Raw genomic sequence first — 24,925 nt, forward strand, 5'->3', positions numbered from 1 at the left:
ACGTCAACAATAGGCTGAGCGGGTCGCAATCCAAAAGAGTGCAAACGCTCTAAGGCAGTCCTGATACCGAAGCCAGGCAAACCGTCCAGCCTTCATCACTTGCGGCTTATTTCCCTCACATCTTACGTTGGCGATGATCGAGAATGCGTCCTCACCCGTATCAACCGCCAATCGCGGCACTGGAGCATACCGCCCACTATGGTTGGCTTCCGCACACCCCTCTCCACTCAAGACGTCATGCTGCGCTCTACCAACCGATTCTCAAGCCCCAACTACCGCACCATGGCCATCCTCGGCCTCGATCTGGAAAAGGCATTCGACAATGTAGGACATGCAGCAATCCTGAGCCGAATTAACATCTTCAGCATGGACGAGCGAAGCTACAGTCATATCGAGATTGCCTGTCGCGCCGCACAGTTACCCTCGCAGTCGACAGCATGACATCTGACGAACATGCACTAGGAAGCGCCGGCACTCCTCTGGGTCGTGATATCTCCGTTCCATTTCAACCTCGTGATGCTGGGATCGCAGCCTGCCTCGACGAGATTGGCGGTCCCTCACGCCTTGTATGCAGACAACATCACCCCTCTTGGCGAACAAGTGCAGTGACGATCAGATAGAAGGCACTTCACAGGCAGCGGTCTCTGCAGCGGTCCTCAACGGCCCGCGCCGCCGACCCTAGCCTACCGGCGAATCGAGGGAATGTGAGAAAATACTCCTGTATGCGCAAGACGGCTCGTGTATTCCCCGAGTCCAGAAGATACGCATCCTCAGCCTGCATGTAATAGGAACGGGTTAAAGGCAGAAGCTATCCGCAAGATCTAAGGCAAGGTTACAGCGGCTACCCGCCTGATCAGACACATTATAAACAAGCCCACGGTCAAGGAGGACAGCGTCATGCTCCTCATACACTCCTTCGCAATCAGTCACATTACTTATGCGGCTGCCTTCCAGAACTGAAATGTCACCGAAAGGGAGAAACTCATTACCCTTATACGCACGACTTACAACGTCGCCTTGGTCTACCGGAGTGCACGAGCGCTGCTGATCAGCTAAGACTGGGGGTATACACACGCATGAGGAAATTGGGGATGCGCAAAGAGCCTCGCAAATCGAATGCATGTCATCGCAGCCAGGCTCGGTACATTCTGCAGAAATTCAGTCCATTACCACGCCACTCGGTCAGAAACAGGCCATTCCACCTACCATCATCGACCTGTTGATCGTCGCCCCTGTCATCGAAACATGCACCCCAAATAACTGGGCTGCCGCCAGGCTCGTACCAAGGCACTGCTGCGCTTCGTTGGCGGGGAAAGTCTACGCGCTTCGTCGACGCGGTAGAACACTAGAACACCGTTTCAGCGACAGTCATAGACATTACTCCCGGCTCAAACACGCGGTAGGGTCAGCAAGGGATACCCAGAAAGAAGGAAGAGGTTCCGATTGTTTTGCGCTACCGGCCCGCTCTGCGAGGTAGTTTTAGCGCCTCACAGTCCGCAGTTTGTAATACGCGGGGGGCGCATTTCCTCCAAAGCTCTTCAGATCCATAAAGAAAGCTGATGGAAAGCACTTCGACAGTACCGCGATGATGTTGTTTCCTAGTGAACGTGCCAACCCAAACGACGAGACCAACCCCTTCCCCTCCCTGTGAGAGTGCGATTAGACGCTCCGTGAGGCCATTTGTTGCGGATGGTATGACGGGATAGCTTGTGCCTGATGGCACAGGACTGCAAGATGTCCGCGATAACTTTTGACAGGAATGTCCGGCCACGGTTCTGCAGAAAGGTTCGTGGAGCTCATGTAATAAAATCACGTAGCGTAGAAGAAAATCGGCAACATCTGTGGCGCAGCTTGTAGGGAGCGCTCGGGTGATGGCGGTAGCGCGTGGCGTAATCCGTTGCCACAGCGATCCACCTGTTTCCGAGAGGTAGAAAGAGGAAAGAAACCAAGTAAAGCTAAACCAACCCGAAAGAATGGCTCCGCGGGAATGGCCGATTGGTTGAAGGTAACCAGCAGGGATGCGTCGACGGTTGTCCTGCGTCGCTGGCATTTATTTATTTATTTATTATTATTTATTATTTATTTATTTATTTATTTATTTATTTATTATTATATTATTTATTTTCAAATACTGCAGCCATATATGCAGGGCCTATTGCAGGAGTGGGGTACATAGAATACATAAATGAAAGACGAAGAACAGTAAATCATTCCAGCATTCAATAACTCTCGGGAAAAAAATTGTGTTTGAATACGTTAGTGCGCGCAAAAAATGGCTTTAGGTTAAGGTTGTGGCCACGTCTAGTTCGGAAGAGCATGCACGATGTAGTTATCGATTAGGCAGTCGGCAAGACGAGTGAACAATGAAATGTAACAGTTTCAAACAATCAATATCACCGTCTGGTACACAAAAGAGGTAACTTCAAAGCGGTCATTGCAGATGAGGGTGAAAAATCACGGTCCATAGCGATGGTGAATGAAACCAACAGCCTTCTTTGGACAGATTCAATTTCATTCATGTCGTACACTTTATATGGATGCTACACTCATGAAGCGTACTCTAATGTAGGGCGAATGAGTGTTTTGTACATTAGTAATTTAATGCATTTTGGAGATTTAGATGACGTTCGTCTTAAATAACCTCATTTTTTTAGTGCTTTAGAGGTAACATAATCTATATGATCTGAGCACTGCAAGTTGTGCGCGAACACAACGCCAAGGTATTTGCACGTCTGCACCCGGGGAACTGTTATGTTCTTGAAAGCGTACACATGCTGTGATGGAGAATGGCTGTTTGTAAATGACAATACTACTGTTTTGAAGGTTTATGCGCATCTGCCAATCCGAGCACCATGAGCAAACTCCGTGAAAGAATCCTGAAGTAAAGTGTGATCATTAGAAGAAGTTATTACCTGGTATAGCACGCAGTCGTCGGGATAGAGGCGGACTTTGGACCTAATATTGCTGGGAAGGTCATTTATAAAAATCAAAAATAGCAGGGGTTCCAGAACGGAGCCTTGCGGAACACCAGATGTTACTTTTATTGCTGAGGAGGAGTTGGAATTAAATGAAACGAATTGAAAGCGCGAGTTGACAAAGCTAGCTCGATCAATTGAGGATTATTTAAAATTATGTTCAGTTTGCTTAGAAGCTTGTTGTGTATAACGGTGTCGAAAGCCTTGGAAAAATCTATAAATAACGCATCTATTTGATTACCAGTGTCTAAATTGCTAGCAATGTCATGTGAAAATTCTACCAGTTGTGTTATTGTGCTGAAACCACGACGAAATCTGTGTTGTTTGTTGGACAGAAGGTCGTTCGATTCAAGATACTCAGTGATATGCTTATGAATGATATGCTCCAACAGCCTCCCGGAGTTGGATGTAAGCGATATAGGTCTATAGTTGGACAGAAGTTGCCTATTGCCTGATTTTTGCAGAGGCGGGACTTCAGCTAACCTCCAGGACTCGGGGACGGTACTTGAGGACAAGGATTTGTCAAAACGATCGCCAAATAACGTGAACACCAGAGAGCGTAACGCACCAGAAAGCTGTTTGGAATATTATCGGGGCCAGTGGACTTCTTTGTGTCTAACTTGAGAATCAAGTTTAGAATGCATTTTGACTGATTACCACATCGCCGATGGACAACTCAGGATTAGAACTTGTGAGCAAAGGGAGAGCATTATTGTCGTGCGTGAACACTGACTGAAAGTAGACATTGAAAGCATTGGCTATTTTAATAGGGTCTGAAACAGCCGTGTCGTCTAATATAAAGGAAGCTGCATCGGTTTTCGTTGTGGTAATAGAAGCCCAGAATTTGCGCGGGTTAGACTACAGTAATCCTGGAAGCTCAACTTTAAAATAAAAGTTCTTGGCACTTTGCATTTTGTTACGCAGGTCAATCACGGCAGTGTTAAAGCGAACGATAACATCTGGATTACATGTCTTTTTCAGACGGCGCAGATGACGAATGCGACGCGAAGCTTGCAGTAAGCTGCGATTCACACGCAGCTACGTATCTTCGAACGGAGCGAGCAAGCCCTGGCCAAAAGAAGCATCGGCGGATCCGGTCACAAGTACGTGACACACCGAGGTGACCGGCAGTGGGGAGGTCGTGAAGTTCGTGGAGAACAGCCGAGCGAAGGTGTTTAGGGATCACAAGGAGTAATGCTGGGCCGTCGGGGTGAACGTTGTGGTGGTAGAGTACGCCATCTTGAAGTGTGAATAAGCGAAGGGAACTGTCGGCAAGTGGCGATTCCAGGCGGTCAATGATGATACGCAAGGACGGGTCACGGCACTGCTCGTCGGCGACAGTGGACCAGTGGACAAACAGAGAGAACGCAGGCGTCGGTGTCAGGCGCAGACGTAGAGGTCGGGTGTTCGACTGGGTAGCGGGAGAGGCAATCTGCGTCCTGGTGTTGGCGTCCCGACTTGTACGTCACTGTGTAGGGATATTTTGTAGTCGAAGGGCCCAACGACCGAGCCGGCCACTAGGATCCTTGAGCGACGAAAGCCAACACAGCGCATGATGGTCTGTGATTACTGAGAAGGGCTTGCCATATAAATATGGGCGGAACATTGAAACAGCCCAGACGAGAGCAAGACATTCGCGCTCGGTAATCGAATAGTTGCGTTCTGCAGTTGTCAGGAGCCGGCTAGCGTAGGCTATAACACGGTCGTGGCCGTGTTGGCGTTGCGCAAAGACGGCGCCGACCCCATAACCACTGACATCGGTTCGGACCTCTGTAGGTGCGGACGGGTCAAAGTGGGCCTAAGGTCGGTGGAGTGGTCATAATCGTGATAAGCGTGAAAATGCGGCAGCCGGAGGGGAACCCCACGTAAAAGGCACGTCTTTCTTCAGAAGTATAGTGAGTGGTCGAGCGATTGCTGCGAAATCTTTCACGAACCGTCTGAAATAAGAACAGAGCCCCACAAAACTCCGGACGTCTTTGACAGACTGAGGTACAGGAAAAGCCTGTTACTGCTCGAACCTTCTCCGGGTCGGGTCGTACTCCGGAAGCATCGACGAGATGGCCGAGCACTGTAATCTGTCGGCGCCCGAAGTCGCACTTCGATCAGTTTAATTGGAAGCCCAGCCTTGCGCAATACGTCAAGGATAGCTGCGACGCGCTCAAGGTGCATCTCAAATGTAGGAGAAAACACAAGGACGTCGTCGAGGTAACAAAGGCAAGTTGACCATTTGAAACCTTGAAGCAGAGAGTCCATCATCCGTTCGAACGTGGCGGGCGCATTCCATAAACCGAACGGCATAACCTTAAATTGGTAGAGGCCATCTAGAGCGACGAAAGCGGTTTTTTCTTGGTTTGCTCATCGACGGAAATCTGCCAATAACCAGATCGAAGGTCAATCGACGAAAAGTATTTGGCACCGTGAAGAGAAGAGCGTCGTCAATTCGTGGTAAAGGATAAACGTCCTTTTTAGTGATTCGGTTTAGGTGGCGGTAATCAACGCATAAACGCCACGCGCCATATTTATTTTTGACGAGCACGACCGGCGGCGCCCAAGTACTCGACGAGGGCTCAACAATGCCTTCGGCGAGCATCTTGTTACTTCCGGCTGAATAACTAGCCGCTCTGCCGTGTACACGCGATATGGTCGGCGGTGAATTGGAACAGCATCACCAGTGTTTATCCGATGCTTAACAAGGGACGTCTGACCAAGTGGGCGATTGTTAGTGTCAAATATGTCGCGGTAGGAAAGCAAAAGGCGATATAGGGCGGCAGCTTGGTCAGGGGCGAGGTCCGGAGCGACCATGGGACGTAATGGGCCGTCGAGGTTCAAGGCATCCTGCGGGTAATCAGAAGGATCTGGAGACTCGTCGACTGCGAAAGCAGTGACGTGGTCGTCTGTCACTAACCGGAGCGTGGCCACCGCTATGCCTTCAGGTAACACATGCTTCGTCCAGCCAATACTTATAACGGGGAGAAACGTCCGATTAGCGGCAAGGGTAACGACGGAGTGTGGCACAGAGATGTCGCGCGCCAGGAGGACATCACGAATAGGTGCGACGACATAGTCGCCATCAGGCACGGTTGCCGTTGAGGCCAATTCGACGAAGGTTAGGGCTTTTGGAGGTAACCGAACAAACGCTGTAGTGCAGAGGGGGTTCGGTTGTTCGGGGCGAACGTCGGAAGGAAGAGGAAGCTCGAGGCACAGCGTACCGGTGGAACAGTCGGGCAGAATGCGTCGTCAGAAAGTCGAGCCCGAAGATTAGGTCATGAGGGCAACTGGTCAGCACGGTGAACAGGACTGGAACTTGGCGGCCACAAATTCCTACGCGAGCAGTGCACATACCACTGACGGCAACAGCGGCGCCATTGGTGACGCGTACGGCTCGAGTGATGGCAGGCGTAAGAACTTTTTTGAGGCGACGACATAGGTTAGCGCTCCTTATGGACACTTGGGCTCCAGTATCAATCAATGCCTTGAACGGAACACCATCTACGTCTACTTCAATTAGGTTCGCGTTCGTGAGGAGCGTCAACAGAGGATTTGGACAGGACGGACGTGACGCAGCACTACCTCCAAGAGCTACATGGCCTAGTTTTCCGTCCGGCGGTTTGGCGAGGAAAAGCGGCGAGGTTGGGGTGACGGGGAGCTACGGCGTTGAGGCGACGGCTATCGCCCGGAGGAGCGGCTGTTAGGGGCATCAGAAGTAGGGTACGGATGGCGAGGTGAGTAACGGCGAGCGTCGGCGTATGGGCGAGGAGCAGGAAATGAGCTCCAGTACGGCGGCATCCAGGTGGTGCGGCATTGGCGCGATACGTGACCAACTCGGTGGCAGGGGAAGCAGATCGGTTTGTCGTCCGGGGTTCACCATTCAGCAGGATTGCGTGGTCTGGGAGCGAAATACTGGTCATTAAAGGTTGTGGACATAGGAATGGGTGCCGAATCAGGTCGGGAGACAGAGCATGCGGTAGGGATGCCAAGCTTTGCAATTTCTTGCCGCACAACTGCTTGTATAACGGAAATAGTAGGGGCCGCTGGGTCAAAGGTACCGGCGAGGGGTCGTGGATGAAGGGGGACCGGACTCGCCGCTTCAATCTCATGGCGAACGATACGCGTGACGTTCTCTTGAAATGGCCGGGTTGCAGAAAGAGCGGAGCAAAAGGACCTATCAGGGGTGTTTGGGAGCCGGGAAAACTGCGGGACGACGCGGCGGCTTGTGGCTACCCCGAAGCGGCGGCATTCCTTGACGATGGCGTCGACAGTAGAAACGTCGTTATAGACGAGCAAATTGAAGGCGTCGTCCGCGATGTCTTTTAGGATATGGCCGACCTTGTCAACCTCGGTCATGTGCTCGGTGACTTTCCGGCAAAGAGCGAGCACTTCCTGTATGTAGGAGACATACGATTCTGTCGGCGACTGGACACGGGTAGCAAGCTCTTTTCGCGCAGCCTGTTGGCGACCTGACGGGTTGCCGAATAGGTCGCGAAGCCTCTCTTTGAAAGTGTCCCAGCTGGATAGCTCAATCTCATGGGTGCGAGACCAGACACGCGGTGTCCCGTCCAGATAAAAGAACACATTGGCAAGCATTATGGTGGGGTCCCAGCTAACACGCTCATACATGCTGAGCCAGTCGTTGACGTCAACGCCATTTTGGGCGGAGAATGTCCCAGGATCACGGAGAATAGGAACCGTAACGTACGTTGTGGTTGGCGTCGCAGGTGTAGGTGACGACGGGGTGTTTCCATCGGAAGCCATGGCTGAGAAGACGACGGTGCGGCCGCTTCGGAGCTCCATGGCGAGGACGGTGAACGTTCCACCTCCACCACAATGTTAAGCGAAGGATGAGTCAGTAAGACGAGCAACTATTTACAGGTTGTATTTACAACAGCGGTTGCAGCGCTGACCGGTTAGATTCACAGCGCCAGCCCAGCTCGTTATTCCTCGTCTTTTCTCCAGTGATGGCGCCCGCGCGCCTCGTTCAAACAATCAAATATTACACGCGTGTAGCAATATTAACACTCAAAAACCGCGGAAATGGGTTCGGACGTGGGTACTAAGTGAAGGGAACGCTACAGAATGCTGGTAGAACTCAGTGTCATGAACATGACTCAGCAAAAATGACAATGACTTAGCGAAAAAAATATTAACACTCAAAAACCACTGGAATGGGTTCGGACGTCGGTACAAGTGAAGGAAACACTATAGGATAATGGTAGAAGTCATAGTAATGAGCATGACTCAGAAAAAAACGCCAATGACTCAGCGAAAAAAAACCATTAACGTTGAAAAACACTGAAATGGGTTCGGACGTGGGGAAGGAAATACTAAAGAATGTTGGTAGAATTCATAGTCACGAGTATGACTAAGGCTTTCGCCCTAAGGTCTGTTCGGTGTAGCTAAAGAGAATCCTGAGGACTCAGGACATGAATGTCGTGACATGCGTGTCATGTAGGTCATGAAGGAGCCGTCTACGTCTTGGTGCCCTCATGGTCGTTTCGTTAACTTGGTAGGCTCCGGGCCCGCACACTGCTTCGCATAACACTGATTCCCACAGGGCATGGGATCGGCCGCTCTTTCAAAGTTCTTTTCCTTTTTAATGCGTTCGCATTACCTCACGCACATTTTGCGGGTCATCAATTTATCTATGCATGTTTGTCATCGTCATCAGCCTACTATTATGCCCACTGCAGGACGAAGGCCTCTCCGTGCAATCTGCACAAATGACCGATGGATGTCCGCGTCGGGCAAACCGCTACAGTCCACCGCTCTACCAAGTATCGACGGAACGAGTAGTGCAGCTCTTGAAGACCATGCAGTGACCGCGCTCGGTGGGACGCAGTTAATTCAATGACGCCCGGCTATGTGTCAGCGCCAAAGTGGTTCCGTTCACATGCGGGATGTCCACTGAACATTCTCCGCCTGCAGCATTCTCCGGCGGTAAGAAAGATGCTGTTGCAAAGGGCACCGTTCTAGTGCAATCGAGTTGCGACGCGTGTTCGTCGCCGAAGTATTTTACAGCGAAGCTGTATATGGCTAGGTTTCCTTTTATTACAGCGAAGCCGTTAAGAGCTAGTTCCTAGTTCCCCCAGGCTCATGTGAGTGAGTGAAATAACTTTATTGAGGTCCAGAGAAGACGCAGGGGACACCCCGCGCCACCCGGCTAGTCCCACGTAGGGACCGGCAAGCCGAGCTTTAACAGGTACATGTCCGCGTTTCGAAGAAAGAAACTATCGTCATCAGTATTTCGGCTCCATGCCCGTGGCGGTTTCCCGCCAGTTGTGCCTTAGCATAGGTGTCAAAACGCTTTCAAAACGGATGACCAATAATATGAAATGCTCGTCACTTACGTCACGATTAACGATAATAAAATCACGTGTGGCGTATGCCCGCATTGGATATGCGGGTATGAGGCAGGTATATATGCGGGTATGAGCCATCGACAAGAAATAAATGAAGGAAGGAAGGAAGGAAGTAAAGGAAATAATAAAAGAGGGAAAGAAAGAGAGAAAGAAGGGAGGTAAGAAAGCAATCAAGTGTGGCTCATACCGGCGTTGGGTTTAAGGGTATGAGCCGCCGAGAGCAGGAGTAGTAGAGATCTCACAGGATCCTGAACGTGCGTGCAGTGTGCCGCGGCGATGAACGCTGTGGCTCACACGCTAGTCTATAACGATGGGGCGGACTTGGCGCCGCAAACACACTGCTTGCCCATCGCACCGGGTGACATCAAGATACTGGTCTCCTTGGTGTTTGACGAACATGCCGAAGACGCTCAGTGTAGTCAATAATGATAATGTATAAATTCACGATAACAATATTCACTTTAGCAGACCCACCATAGTCACAGCTTCGCTGGCATTCATCTCCACCGTAGTGGAAGGGGTCTGATTTTTTTCGTGTCCGTGCATCAACAATGAAAGAAGGTGAGCGTGGGCCAACCCATGGCAGAGGTGAAGCAGGCTTCAGGCATTTTGTCCCCAACAATATATAATAAATATTGCGACAAGCTGATGAAGAAGACGTTCAAGATTACTCCGAAGAAGACGATGCTGTAACTTCACGAGCTACTGCCATCGTAACAGCCGCTAGTTATTGTAAATATTGTGTAAGTATATTTCCTACTTCATTTACCCCCTAACATTTTTTGGAGGAGGTGCGGGGTAAAAGAAGTAAGAAATATATTTAAATATATATAATAAATGAAATAAGTAGATCAAGTTGCATTGTCTCGAGTCGATCGGTATTCTGCAATTGTTTGTGAAGAGCAAATTGGCTCACTAGCAGGAGGCATTGCCATAAACTCAAATGACAAAATGTATATGCATCTACGCACGCTTGACTCAAAAGAGAACAATGTCATCTAATGTGGCATTGGGTCTGTGCCGTACAAACGAAAGACGAAATTGTGATATCCACGGTGGATGTATCTCCAAGCACACCCAAGTTTGATAACAAGAAGTTCATGGCCACGCACTATGCATGGTTTAGCCGTGATGGCACCACCCCGGTGATCATCGTTGGAGACTTCGACGTGTACATTTTAAAATCACGCAAGATATCGTTAACTCAGTTTGTGCTAGAATAGTCTTGTTTGAAATGCCACACCAATACAAGTCACTCAACCACTCAACAACGGTCGTGTATAGATTTAACTTTGACCTAATATCTGTCCAATGTTTAACCAAACCAATCACTGTTTATCAGAGTAATCACAAAGCTATCGTCATTGTGATTGCCAACTGAGGAAACTAAATACATGTACCCTTGTCTAACCCTGTGTGATGTGCAACAGCTTCGCTTATCATCCACCTTCACCGAGTGGAATGGCTCCTCAGCTTTTTTTAACAGCCTCCTAGCAATACAACAGTACTTTTTACTTTGTCATAGTCTGAATGAAAATGAATACAAGCCTGATGCGCATCTCTTGTCAAATACGCGGTTTCTTCGTGACAGTTCACCACAGTGATCGATCTGCATGATTTTAAAGCTAACGATTGGAGGGGTATCAGGCCTCCGCATACTAAACGAGCGCGGAAGGAAGCGCTGGTGCGGAGCCGTTGTCGTCATCGTCGCCAGGCTGTCATTATTCCGCTGTCATAGGGCCTTCATGTTGAAACTGCCTTCGATGTCGCGCAGTCATCATCTTCAAAGCCATCATTCCATGGTTGTCGCGCCGTCACTGTCATCGTTGGCACACTATCATGCCGTCTACCAAAACACGTCGTCGACCATACCTTTTGCCGCCATCATCAAGCGCTGTTAAACACTGCACAGTATACTTGCGAAGTATTGCTAGTGCATTCAATGGCCCGGATTCTTTGGGTTCCGCAACAATGTTTTCTTATGGGCGACCATCCACTTGCACTTAACGGGCCCTAATATGGTTGAATCACTCTTGGAAGGACCCTAAAACAATTTCAACGATTGTGTAGAAACTTACTCAGTCAGTAGCGTAGGTCCGTCTCATCATTAAGAGATATATTTAAACAGACCGCATGTCGTTCTTAACAACAACCTTCTTGATCAATACTGCGATTGAAAGCTTGAGCGACTGATAGGGCTTGTTGATGAATACAGCGATCAAACCGCAATACTAAAAATAAAGATGCTTGAAGCGGCAGCTCCAGGTTCCGGATTCGCCAGTTAGCCAAGTGTCGTGTATAATGTGCTTATAATGGCAGCAAGAAAATATCCTAACACGTCGAGATCCGGAAAAGGAAAGCGCTGCGAAGGCGTGCCTTACAAAGTGAGAAAACGTCTGAGAGCCACCATGTTGAGTAATTCTTTAGTGCGGTGGTGCAACTCAGTGTTAGTTTGAATTATGCGGTCATTGTAGATATTTGTTTTCTAACTCGTTATATCTTTATTTTTAGAGTAAACGAAATGTTATAAAGAGCCCATTTAAACTTTTGTACACGTTAGCCGCAGCTCTAGCCTAGCTGTGGCGACGTTTATTTTTGCTCCTTACGGCTGCCAAGAAATCTCGCAAGCGTAAAATAGAAAGAATCGTAAACATGCGCATTAGATATTTACATGTGGTCAGACTTTTCTCAAACCGAAATAACATAGAAAACAGCAACTTTGTTGATTACACATCCGAGCATTCGCCGCAGCAACGCCAGGAATGTCCGGCGTGGTCTGCCTCGTTTAGCTTCATGTATATAAGCTGGCAACATTGCGCGTCATGCCGACACGAATTCATTCGTCGTGCAAAGTTTGTCTTGAAAGTTCGCGCGATGTAGCCAAGGCTTAACGAGAACAACTAGGTAGAAAACAGACGCGGCAACGCATTCGGTTTAAGTTAACCGGAAGCACACTAAACTTGGGTCACCACGCGAAGGAGGCGGGACTATAGCGATGACCACACGGTATAAACGTTGAGTGATAACGCCGTGGCTTAAAATGAGAGTGAAGTTTCACCACTCGTACCTGTTTTATTAGAGCGTGCTGACACGAAATTCTCCTGAGAAAGCATTCCTTGAGAGAAGCTTTGTGTCTGAGTGTGACAAAAACCATTCACGGACCCTTTAACGAACAAGAATGTCGCATTGGATCCGCATTGATATTACCTTTTGCCGAAATCTTTAGCATAGGTGCTGAGGTGGAGAGTGACAAATTCAAAATACAGAGGACGCGTCGTTACCTTTACCGTCTCCAGTATCTCCAGCTACCATTACCGGACACAGAATGGAGGAAGGCATCAAGAATGTTGGCAGTCAAGTACAGGGTAATCGAGAGTGTACATAGACAACCAGGAGTCATCAAAAAGAAAGTAAAAGAAACAGAGAAAGTAAATTGGATACAAGGAATCGAAACAAAAAGGAACTATGAAGATTCACTTACACGAGTGGCGACAAAAGAAAGTGCAAGAAAAATCTGTATCGTGACACAAAAGGCCGTGCCTTGCTATTTGAGGCTCTTGCAAGTTGCTCAAGAAAAAAATTTACAGTGACGTTTCGATTCGTGAACGCGGGTTACGCGCAAGCGTATGGACGCCGCGAGCATGTATAGCGAGCACCGCGGCGTCGAAGATTAAACGGAAAGGGCGCGAACACGGCGATTGTGTTGTCCACCTCCTGGCTTCCACCTCCGGCGCTCGCTTCTTTCGCGGCAACAATCTCGTCAGTATGAAAGAGGGGGCATCTACGCTAGCGCGTAGATACATACCGGAGCAAGTATTCTCCACGAGATGACAATTAGTCTGCTGCAGCAAAAATCCGGAGACCGCTGAGCACACTCTAATGGCATGCGAAGGAATTCACCCCAGCGAGGCCCATTGGTGACGTACACCTTCCAGAAGCGCTTGGATTTAAAGTGGACCGAAGCGTCAACCAGTCATCAGTCGACATAGGCAGGAGACGTTTAGAGTGTTGGTGGAAAAAACGACAGGAAGAGATTGTAACGACCAAATCTTTTACAGATATAGTTGGCGGTACAAGGTAGATACAGAAGTTTTGGGTAGGAGAACAAAAATTGAGGAGATGGATACAAAAATACTTGAAATAAAAAAAAAACTTGTATAGCATACCACTTTCAACCAAGCAGGCTAATTGACTATGTGTCACCACCCATTTTCAAAGCCGATGCCAATAAATCATCACCACCATCTCCGGCCCTTGTCCTATCGTACAATCAAAGACGACCTGTCTTCCGAGATTTGAATCCACCGTGTTTGATAATAACTAGGGATATTTCCAACAACGCCGGTTGCCATGTTACCTGCAACTCAGCGTATGCACAAGGCACAATTAATACACTGAAACCAGCTCTCATGAGACTCTCTACACTGACATTTTCTACAATCCTAATCATGTTTCACATGTTTCAAGTTGTATCCGTAATGAACCAAGTATTTATATGAAACGAAGAATTACATGTGAAATACGAGATTTTTCTTTTCATGTTGACTTATTTTAGTGGAGCAGCTCCGAATTAAGGGCAGCGCCTGCTTTGTTTATGCTAACATATATTTTTTTTTGCTTCCTAGCCGTTCTACTTTAGTCCGTAGTTCATGGCCGTTCGGCTTTTTACATCTGGAAGCTGATTTCCACCTATTTGTGATTCTTCCCATCCCTACTAAAAAACTCCCGTATTCCCCATAACTCCTATAACCAATAACATCTTATGACATATAGGAAAAACGAGTTCTTGTATGAGATCCTTTATGTTTCATATCGCATTATTGGATATGGGAGTTATGGGGCATATGGATTTTCAATAGGGAAGGACCATTGCTTCGCCTACAAAAGTATTCTAGGGGAGGATCCGCGCAAGCACGCGCCACCATGCCATGATGAAATCAATCTGAACCAAACTATCACAGAACGATACATTTTTAAAGTAATAAAGAGGCAACAGACAAAAATTGAAGACAATGTTTCCTCCATAACTGCACTAAAGGCCGAAGTTCGTTGCGTCAATACAGTTGTTGAGAAGAACACAAAAGCCAGTTCCGACATATCATCAAGACTTAACGATTCGGAAGATTGGGCTCGTCGGTCTAACCTTGTGTTTTTGGCATAGCTCACATTGAGCGGAGAAACGTGGCAAGAATCGGAAAGCAAGATTGCGGAAATTTGCATTTCTAAACCTAACATCAAGTTAGCGCCTTAGATATCGAGCGCGCCTATAGAATGCGCAAATACAACATTAATAGAAAAGGACATGTAATTCTCAAATTCATACATTTCAAAGTGAAACAAAATATTCTTTCAAATGCTAAACAACTACGAGAGTCCACCTAAAGCGTATCAGAAGACCACTCATCTAACGCACATTTCAATGTCAAACTCGGCATGCATGTAAACAACTAATCCGCCTTTTTCATTTTCCTGTGCTTCCCTCTTCCGCAGGCCACCGGAAACGTTTTGGTAGGGTGCCGGGGCTTTCGCCGGTTGATTTGTGAACCTGCGCCCTTGTTGAGTGCGCATAGGTTGTGTATTTCGTGGATCGCGAATAATTATTAATGGCTTCTGCGGATGTCGTTCCTGGAAGCCATGTAGCACTCACCAACTATATACATATATATATAGGGTGAGCAGGCGTGATAGCGCTGTTTTGTTTATAGTGTGGCTTATAAAGGTACGCTGATTACCCTCTGCCGGCGCGGCTGCTTTGGAGTTTGTTGTCGCTTACTCCAGCACTTGCACCTCGCTTTTCTTTCAATTATTTTTGCACATTCTTTAGACATTTTACATAAATAAGAAGTTTTCGAGCGCGCATCCTTCCGCGTCGGATTTAGCAAAGCGGTGCGCTTGTTTACATCGACATCTACAGCCATAGATCGTTGTTAGCGTCAAAAATTGGGAAAAGGTGCATCGGTGATATGAAAAAAAAATGTCAGAACGTCGAATAAAACGCACATACCTGCTCATATGAGCCGCGTTATTCCACCGTGAGACGAGTCAGTGTGAGCGCCTGAGCTGCTCAACGGCGACTGTGATCCAGTTACAAATATCAGGCTGTAAATTAATTACTGATTCTCGCTTTTCGTTAACTTCACCATATGTAGTTTTCGCGTGTCATAAAGCATTATTAGAGAAAATTGTGCTCACATAAGCGCTCATTTAAAGGCCGTGTTGTTCTCTCGCAAAAACGCGGATGTCATCACTGACACCGTTGGTATATAACTGAGCGAGGCGGCTGTTTATGCTGCTGTACCGAATGTATCGTCTCTTGTTTCGCGTTTGACGCAGATGTAAACAGTACATCTCAGGAATTAAGAAATGCGTGAGCATACCAACACGTACAAACCGACCCATCTACGTTGCGAATACGAGCGGCAGCCTACGGGAACGGTGACCTACAGATGTTGGCACAGCCGTTGGGCACAGCGCTGTGTCGCCGCTTGCAGATTATTGTGTAGGCGCCGTGCAAAGCGAAGAGTAGTTTATTTCAAATCGCTAAGGCCAGAACTGAACTATAAAAGCAGTTTCCTTCGTCCTAACTTGCTTACTTTTGAGTACAGGTCCGCCGGTAGCGGGTGCACGAAATCGACGGAGCCAGGCCTAAGCTTCGCTGAAATCAACATTGGCTCAAACTTCATGTGCACGGCTTGAGAGTGTCGAAGCCTTGCGCATTTCAACCTTTCAACTTCGTAGGCATGTTCTGACTCACTTTGAGCGCGATTATTTATATATACCAACGAAGGCGTTGCGGCTATCGCGTTATCGGTTCGACGGCCTATCGCGCGGGTTTCGTTCGAACGATGGTATAGGCACGGTGATTTTATCGGCGCCGTCGACAAGAAAGCCCGTCACAGTAGAGTGTTTTAGCTGAGCGCTTTGCTGTTCGCCCCGGTCAGACCGGCATATACTAGCAAATGCCACAAACGCTTAGCGGGAACGCTATTGCGCTTGCGCACAACGCTCACACCGGCAGTGGAACGAAGACCGCATCCCTCGCTCCGCTACAAAGCCGACTAAGCGGAGCGTGACAGCGTGCTGACTTGGCCTCTTCGTCGTTTTGCAGCCGAGTTGATAGCGCGTCGCTCGCGTCTCGGCAAGACGCGCTTATCAAATGCAAAATCTACGCAGTTCCCTGCAGTATGTAAGAGAGTGAAATCTGAGCGGAGCGGAGGGAGCGTAAGCGGCGCTCTGCTAAAACTGTCTAGTACCAAACCAGTCTTACGCTACTCACACTTTCAGTACTGCACTGACGTCGAGCTACCAGTGGAGTTTCAATGCGGTACACGGCACGAGTTGTCAGTAGAGCGCGTCCGAGCGTTTTTTTTTTTTCTTTCGGGGGACGTTTCCCCGAGATGGGGCCGCACCACCGCGCACGCGACCCTTCCAAAACGTTTCGCAACTAATCCGCCAGGGCAGGGCGCATGCGCCGTCGGGCCGTGAAGAAGGCAGATTGAGTTCGGCAAGTCGCAACAGAACACTTTCAAACTTCGATATGATAAAGTAATCATGGAGAACAGAGCTTAGAAGTACGATAACGCTACAAATAGAGTCATATAAACTTCATTGCTACCATAAGGCCATACAGCGAAACCAAAAAAGCTTCCCTGTATCATTTAAGAAGCACGAATGCATCCAAAGCGCGACGCACTTTGTTGCCTCATTGATCCTTCTGATTGTAAGTTTCTAGTACTGACAGAAACATCGCTGAATGCAACCGTCGAAAACACAGAACCTAAATATTCCTCCATGATTTCGTCATTTTTAGGTGGGATCGTGTAGGAAAACGCATAGGAGGTGTTTTGGTGGCTACCCATGGCAGCCTTTGTTGCTCGGTTGTTGATGTCACTTGTTCTCTAGAAATTTTATTCGTTTGGTGCAGTTCCTTCATACCAACAAATTACTATCGTTGTATGTTATCGACACCCCGACGCAGATGCTTCCTTCACAATTCATTTCCACGAGGCATTGCAATGTTTGACGACGTCATTCAGTCGTGAACAACTACTCCTCTTACGTCACTTTAACCTTCCCGGCATAACATGGTGGGAACTAGCCATAACTATGTCTAAACATAACCTCAAAAGTAACTTCCTTAACACATGCGTAACCTTTGGTTTGACGCAGCTAGTATATAACCACACGCGAAAAAAGAAACAGTGCTGAAACATACTCGACCTTATCTTTATCAGCCCCTGCCCCCGACAAGGTTAAGAACAAGACTCTACAAAAGCTTGATGATGCCTCGATCATCGCTCTACCGGCATACGTCAACAAATAGTGCTGAGCGGGTCGCAATCCAAAAGCGTGCAAACGCTCTAAGGCAGTCCTGATACCGAAGCCAGGCAAACCGTCCAGCCTTCATCACTTGCGGCTTATTTCCCTCACATCTTACGTTGGCAAGGTGATCGAGAATGCGTTCCTCACCCGTATCAACCGCCACCTCGACGGCACTGGAGCATACCCGCCCACTATGGTTGGCTTCCGCACACCCCTCTCCACTCAAGACGTCATGCTGCAGCTCTACCAACCGATTCTCAACGACCCAACTACCGGCACCATGGCCATCCTCGGCCTCGATCTGGAAAAGGCATTCGACAATGTAGGACATGCAGCAATCCTGAGCCGAATTAACATCTTCAGCATGGACGAGCGAAGCTACAGTCATATCAGAGATTACCTGTCGCGCCGCACAGTTACCCTCGCAGTCGACAGCATGACATCTGACGAACATGCACTAGGAAGCGCCGGCACTCCTCTGGGTCGGTGATATCTCCGTTCCATTTCAACCTCGTGATGCTGGGATCTCGCAGCCTGCCTCGACGAGATTGGCGGTCCCATCACGCCTTGTATGCAGACGACATCACCCTCTTGGCGAACAAGTGCAGTGACGATCAGATAGAAGGCACTTCACAGGCAGCGGTCTCTGCAGCGGTCCTCAACGGCCCGCGCCGCCGACCCTAGCCTACCGGCGAATCGAGGGAATGTGAGAAAATACTCCTGTATGCGCAAGACGGCTCGTGTATTCCCCGAGTCCAGAAGATACGCATCCTCAGCCTGCATGTAATAGCGAACGGGTTAAAGGCAGAAGCTATCCGCAAGATCTAAGGCAAGGTTACAGCGGCTACCCGCCTGATCAGACACATTATAAACAAGCCCACGGTCACGAAGGAGGACAGCGTCATGCTCCTCATACACTCCTTCGCAATCAGTCACATTACTTATGCGGCTGCCTTCCAGAACTGAAATGTCACCGAAAGGGAGAAACTCATTACCCTTATACGCACGACTTACAACGTCGCCCTTGGTCTACCGGAGTGCACGAGCGCTGCTGATCAGCTAAGACTGGGGGTATACAACACGCATGAGGAAATCGGGGATGCGCAAAGAGCCTCGCAAATCGAATGCATGTCACTCGCAGCCACGGCTCGGTACATTCTGCAGAAATTCAGCTTCCATTACCACGCCCACCTCGGTCAGAAACAGGCCATTCCACCCACCATCAGCGACCTGTTGATCGTCGCCCCTGTCCCTCGAAACATGCACCCCAAACATAACTGGGGCTGACGCCAGGCCCGTACCAAGGCACTGCTGCGCTTCGTTGGTGGGAAGAAGTCTACGCGCTTCGTCGACGCGGTAGAACACTAGAACACCGTTTCACGGCGGCAGTCATAGACATTAACTCCCGGCTCAAACACGCGTGTAGGGTCAGCAAGGAATACCCAGAAAGAACGGAAGAGGTTCCGATTGTTCTTGCGCTTACCGACCCGCTCTGCGAGGTAGTTTTTAGCGCCTCACAGTCCGCAGTTTGTAATTACGCGTGGGGGCGCATTTCCTCCAAAGCTCTTCAGATCCTAAAGAAAGCTGATGGAAAGCACTTCGATAGTACCGCGATGATGTTGTTCCTAGTGAACGTTGCCAACCCAAACGACGAGACCACCCCCCTTCCCCTCCCCCTACGTTGAATGAGGTGGCACACCGCTCTGCGCGAGAACTGACCTGCCGCGCCCAGTCAGACCCCCTTTTCGAGTTCGGACCTCCTGGTGCGCAACACGCGAGAAAGCGTTGTCAGATACAACGGCATCACTAAGCACTACCAGTTAGGCAGGAAGATATTGCTCCCACATCACCCAAAATGAAACGTCACCAGGCAGTCGTCTGGTGACAATTGAACACACACGCCTTATCCAATCGGGTGCAATTGCGGCATATTTCCCCCTGCATTTCCCCGAGTGCTCTTTGCAAGTTATGTGAGGGAACTAGAGAGACGCTCTCGCACATGTTGTGGGAATGTCCTGTAATAGAAGCTAAAATAACAGTAGCTCCTGAGGATCTTGCGTCTAAGTGGGCCACCGCTCTGCGCAGCTCCAACCTCAAGACACAACAGTGGGCAGTCCAGCGGGCATGGGAGGCGGTCGACAAGGCAAGGCCTCGAACTCCCCTCATGGGAGACCTGAGCGCGGGTCGTCAAACATCGCCGGATTTTCAATAAAGTTGTTTGGATCCATCCATCCCGACAGTGTTTCTTCTGTAACACATCTACAACTAAGTGATCACTCAATACTCCATGCAGAATTATCCTGTCAACTATACCTCAGAGCAAAAAAAGAAAGAAGAAAATAACACCTTACGGTAAATGTGATTACGTCATTATTAACAATGAACTAACCCTGTATTACAGTTGGTATATTGTAGATTTCCCGAAGCGCACAGTTGACACCAACTGGTCGCTTTTTGAAAAATAATTTGCCTGAACTCGCTGAGGCTTACATACCAACCTTTACCAAACGACCTTTGTCGCCATGGTTCAACAACACATCAAAACGTCTAAAAATGTAAAAGAAAACATTATTTCGCACCGCCAAACATTCAAACACCGCTCCAGCTTGGGAAAAATATCGCGCTAGTGAAAAGCTGTTTGATTCTTTGTCCGCAACAGCTAAACGAAACTTTTACTCAACAACACTGCCCAGCATGCTGCAAATCAATCCCAAACAATTCTGGAAATACATTAACCCAAACAAACACAAACCATTATCATTGTATGAAGACAATAACCGTGTTCACGACCATAAATCATGTGAAGTAATAAACTCTGTCTTCTCTTCCGTGTTCATTCCTAAACCTTTAACTGAACTCCCAGACTGTCCTTATCTCAACCACCTAACCATTCCAGACATAACACTTGACGCATCAGGTATCACCAAACTAATAGAATCCTTCAAATAACATCCTTGGCCCGCATTGATGGAATCAATTCCACAATGCTTAAGTAGACTGCGCATATCTGTAGTGTAATCTTGTGTCATATCATTCAGCAATCATTATTATCTCGAGTGGTGCCGCAGGACCTGGAAAATAGATAATTCCAGTGCCCGAAAAAAATAGGATCATTGTTATCGACCCGCAATTACCGCCCATTTCTGTGCACCAGTGTTTGTTCAAAACTAATGGAGCATTTAATCTATTCTCGTATTGTAAACTTTCTAATATCCGCTATTTTTCTTTCAATCCTAATCAACATGGTTTTTGGAAAGGAAAGTCCTGCGAGACTCAAAAAGCTCTCTTCGTTAATGACACAAGCTCACATCTTGATCAAAATGTACCTGTAGATGCCCTCTTTTTAGGTTTCCAAAAGGCATTCGACAAGGTTCCTCATGAATGAGTCTTGCTAAAGCTATCGCGTCTAAATCTTTACCCTTTGTTCTCAAATGTACACGAAACTTTCTGACTAACCGTCAAAAGTTCGTTTACGCTAACCGATGCTCGTCTAATGCATCATCTGTTATCTCCGGCGTGTCGCAATACACTATAACGACTTGCCAAGAGGCTGTTCTTCGAAAAGTCGTTTATTCGCAGATGATCGCGTAATCTATCGTCCTGTTACTAACGACGCTGATTCTCGTTTTCTCCAGTCTGACCTTAACATCATTGCAACCTGGTGTAATAATTGGCTAATGTTTCTCAACGTCAAGAAAACGTCGCTATACTTTCCGCGCCGCCAATCATTTATTTCAGCTAATACGTTATCGCCGGTTGTGTAATATGTGCTGTCACTTCTTCAAAGTACTTACGTGTTAACTTGTCCAGTAACCTCGGTTGATCTTCACACATTTGCAGCATTACCAATGATGCCAATCGTGTTCGATGGTACCTGCGCCGTAATCTACGTCTCGTTCTCCCTTCAGTAAAACTACTTGCATATTTAACACTTGTTCGACCCAAACTGGAATGAGTGTGGGCCCCACATCAACAGCCCTGGAATCCATGCAGAATCGCGCAGCAAAGTTTTTTCAGTGTTGTACACGTTCCTCTAAAACAGGAACGAAAGCTCGTTCCTCGTTCCTTCCCAATATTGAAACGAGTTCCCGTTGCAAGTACCTTTAATGCGAAAGGAACGCTTTCCAGTTACACTTCGAACATTGGAACGTGTCGTTACAATAATGTTAGATTTAATGATTCTTTAATTAAAATATTGTGTCGGATAGTCCTGAGGCGAATTAAAATCAGCAATTTAAAACTCACATCGAACTACGTAAATTGTACGAATTTGAACATCGCCGGCAGCAGATTATCGGCAAATAAAAAGAATCCCCTGCAATGTCTCACACTGAAACGGCACTATTTGTAAATAAATAAAAAAATCCAAAGAAACGCTCCGTAAGATTTTTTTTCAGGGAGCACCGAACATGCTCCAGAGATGTCTAACTGCAACTTTCGTGCTCGTCTATTACAAGTGCAACACATACGGCACTTTCCACTTCGGTCTTCAAATTTGCAGTCAGGATCATCATCATCATCATCATCATCATCATCAGCCTATATTTTGTGTCCACTGCAGGACGAAGGCCTCTCCCTGCGATCTCCAATTAACCCTGTCTTGCGCTAGCGTATTCCAGCTTGCGCCTGCAAATTTCCTAACTTCATCATCCCATCTGCTTTTCTGCCGACCTCGACTGCGCTTCCCTTCTCTTGGTATCCATTCTGTAACCCTAATGGTCCACCGGTTATCCATCCTACTGGATGGATACTGCACTTCAGGATACTGCACTTCAAATGTGCAAATAGAAAGTTACTTACATGCACCAATATATTTAAATTTGTTGCACAAGAAACCACATCAAAATCAACAATACATAGGCGTTTATTGAATACTAATTCAATATTGCAGTATGAGTGGAAAAAAGAAAGGTCCTGATTACATATTTGCAACTTAGTTAAGTCCCTTGTTTGAACTCAGCAGTAGTTGCATCTCGATGTGGGCGCCTGACAGACGAACCCGTTTTTAAAGCGAAGCCTGTATTGCCTCACAAGTGTTGGCGGTGGTGGTGGTGTCATGCTAAAACCCTATCGAAAACGTGTGGAAAACTCGCGCCTGGCATGGAATTGCCATGGAAGGGTACGAATGTATGACTAACATGACTGATAGGTCATGACATCAATAACGTCACTTGCTCGTCAGTTACGTCACAATTAACGATAATAATATCACGAATGGCGCATACCCGCATTGGATATGCGCGTATGAGCCAGGGACAAGAATGAAAGGAAGGAAGAAAAAAAAGAAAGATAAGAAGGGGAATGAAGAAAGAAAAAGAGAACGAAAGAGGGAAATCACGTGTGGCTCATAATGGTGCCGCCCACTTGAGCTGCGCTCCCACAGTAGAGCAGGTGCGGGGAAAGCTGCGCCGGCGTCGGATCACGTGCCGCGTTCGACCAATCAGGGTCGTTTGGTGTGTCACGGGGCGGGAACGAAAAGGAAAGGGACTTGGCGCGTGCTCCGCCGGGCTTCCCTCGCCTCAGATCAGTTTCGGCGTCCGGATGGGAAGGCCCGCGCGTGGTGTGTTCCGCCAAGGAACAGGCTGCGTTTGAGTGACGGCGCCGCGAACTCACTCGGGAAAGGGCTCGTCGTCGACGTGCAGATTTTAGCGTCAGGGCTTCCGAAGACCAGGCGAAACGTCAGCGAAAACCCGCGGACCCCAAGAGTCGGGAGCGCAGTGTTGAGGCCAAATGTCAGCGAAGAGCCGCCGACCCCGAGTTTAGTGCAAACGAAGCGGAACGCCTGCGACAGCGTCGTCTTGCCACAAGCTTCGCTTACCCACATTTTCTCGACAGAGGAAGGGCTGGTGATTTTTTTTCGTTAGCACTTCGTTGGCAATGTATAAGAGCCGTTCCGCCGAAGCACTTGAGGGTACAGCCGTGCTGTATTTGAGGATAGAGCACTGAACTGGCTCGGGCTTACCAGAATGCCCACGGGCCGGCCCAGGCCGGGTAGGGCATTTTTTTCGCCGGCTCGGGCACGGCATGTGCTCTTTGACCCGGGCCCGGGCCGGGCTCGGGTATTTTGACACGGGTCTAGGCCGGGCTCGGACTTTTTGGTGGTGTGCATGTAACGTGCGGCGAGTTATACTCGCGCGTCTCGACTCTGAAAAACCTATTGGCCCGGCGCAGCTGAAGCTAGCAGTGCTACTCCTGTGTACTTCCCTTTTCTTCTTGAGCCGTATCTTGCGCTATTTGAAAATAATGTAGAAGTCCAGAAAAACCGAAGTCCCTCAAACCAAAGGATGTCATTGTATTTCTTACCTAAATCAATGTAATTAATGTTTTGAGCGCAGTGCAAGCGCGTTCGTGACTTGCTGATTCTTCTAAGGCGAATTGGTAAAACGATGACTAGTAAGATAAGATAATTCGTCACGCGGCTGAAATATGGCACTGCGTCCATCCATGATTACACGCATGTTCTCAACCGGCCGCCTAGCAGCAGCGCATTACGCTGCACCGTGGAGGAACGAGAAGCTTTCTTTCTCCATTTGCTCCATCCATGCGCTGCGCTCACGACCGGTCGTGGCCGCGCTTCGGCTTAGTGTACTAGAATACGGTTGAGTGGAACGAGCGGCTGGGGCGGCGCATGCTTTGCAGTGAGGCGCCCGACGTGGAAAAATACTGTGGTGGCACGGCGCTAGAAGTGGATGGGCTGCATCAAGGTCGTGCCGTTGGAAACTGCTCGCGATACTGCTCGGCCGGGTCATTCGTACTACTTCGTGCATTGGTATTTGCGTTCAGACCGCTGAAATGGTGTTCATAATTGCGTATGACATGCATTTATGCCTTAAGAATAAATTTATTTCATTCTCTTCTTTATTTTATTTTTTTTACTGCCACTCTGCGATGTTGTTCGGTCTCGGGCCGGGCTCGGGCCAGTTTCGAGCAGGGCTCGGGCTGGGCTCGGGCCTACGGTAAAGGGGTGGCGGGTCGGGCCAGGCGGCTAACGTAGATTATTTCCGGGCCCCAGCCGGGCCCGGGTCTCGCCATAAAACGTTTGGTCGGGCCCGGGCGCGCAGCCCAACGTAAAAACGGCCCGTGCAGTGCTCTACTTGAAGAAATGTTGGTTAATCCCTCGAAGTTCTTCATCTGCGACAGCGGGTAGTCAACTGGCACCAGCAAGTACCGCGACAGCTCCTCCTGTGCCTCGGCTGGAAGGGTTCGGTGCCCCTGAGGACATGAGGACTGGAAACTTTCTGTCCGCCGCGAAGTCCCTGGAGTGGCGCTGCG

At 48.4% G+C, this 24,925-nt stretch overlaps 1 protein-coding gene across 1 annotated transcript; it reads left to right on the forward strand.

Annotated features, from left to right (window-relative positions):
- Nucleotides 1-198: 198 nt before the first annotated feature.
- Nucleotides 199-18,143, forward strand: LOC125947734 (uncharacterized). The gene is made up of 2 exons (XM_049672993.1): nucleotides 199-324; nucleotides 17,778-18,143. The coding sequence occupies exons 1-2, from the start codon at nucleotides 199-201 to the stop codon at nucleotides 18,141-18,143; spliced, it is 492 nt and encodes a 163-aa protein (XP_049528950.1).
- The last annotated feature ends 6,782 nt before the right edge of the window (nucleotides 18,144-24,925 follow it).

Source organism: Dermacentor silvarum, chromosome 8 (assembly GCF_013339745.2).
Source record: "Dermacentor silvarum isolate Dsil-2018 chromosome 8, BIME_Dsil_1.4, whole genome shotgun sequence".
NCBI lineage: Eukaryota > Metazoa > Arthropoda > Arachnida > Ixodida > Ixodidae > Dermacentor > Dermacentor silvarum.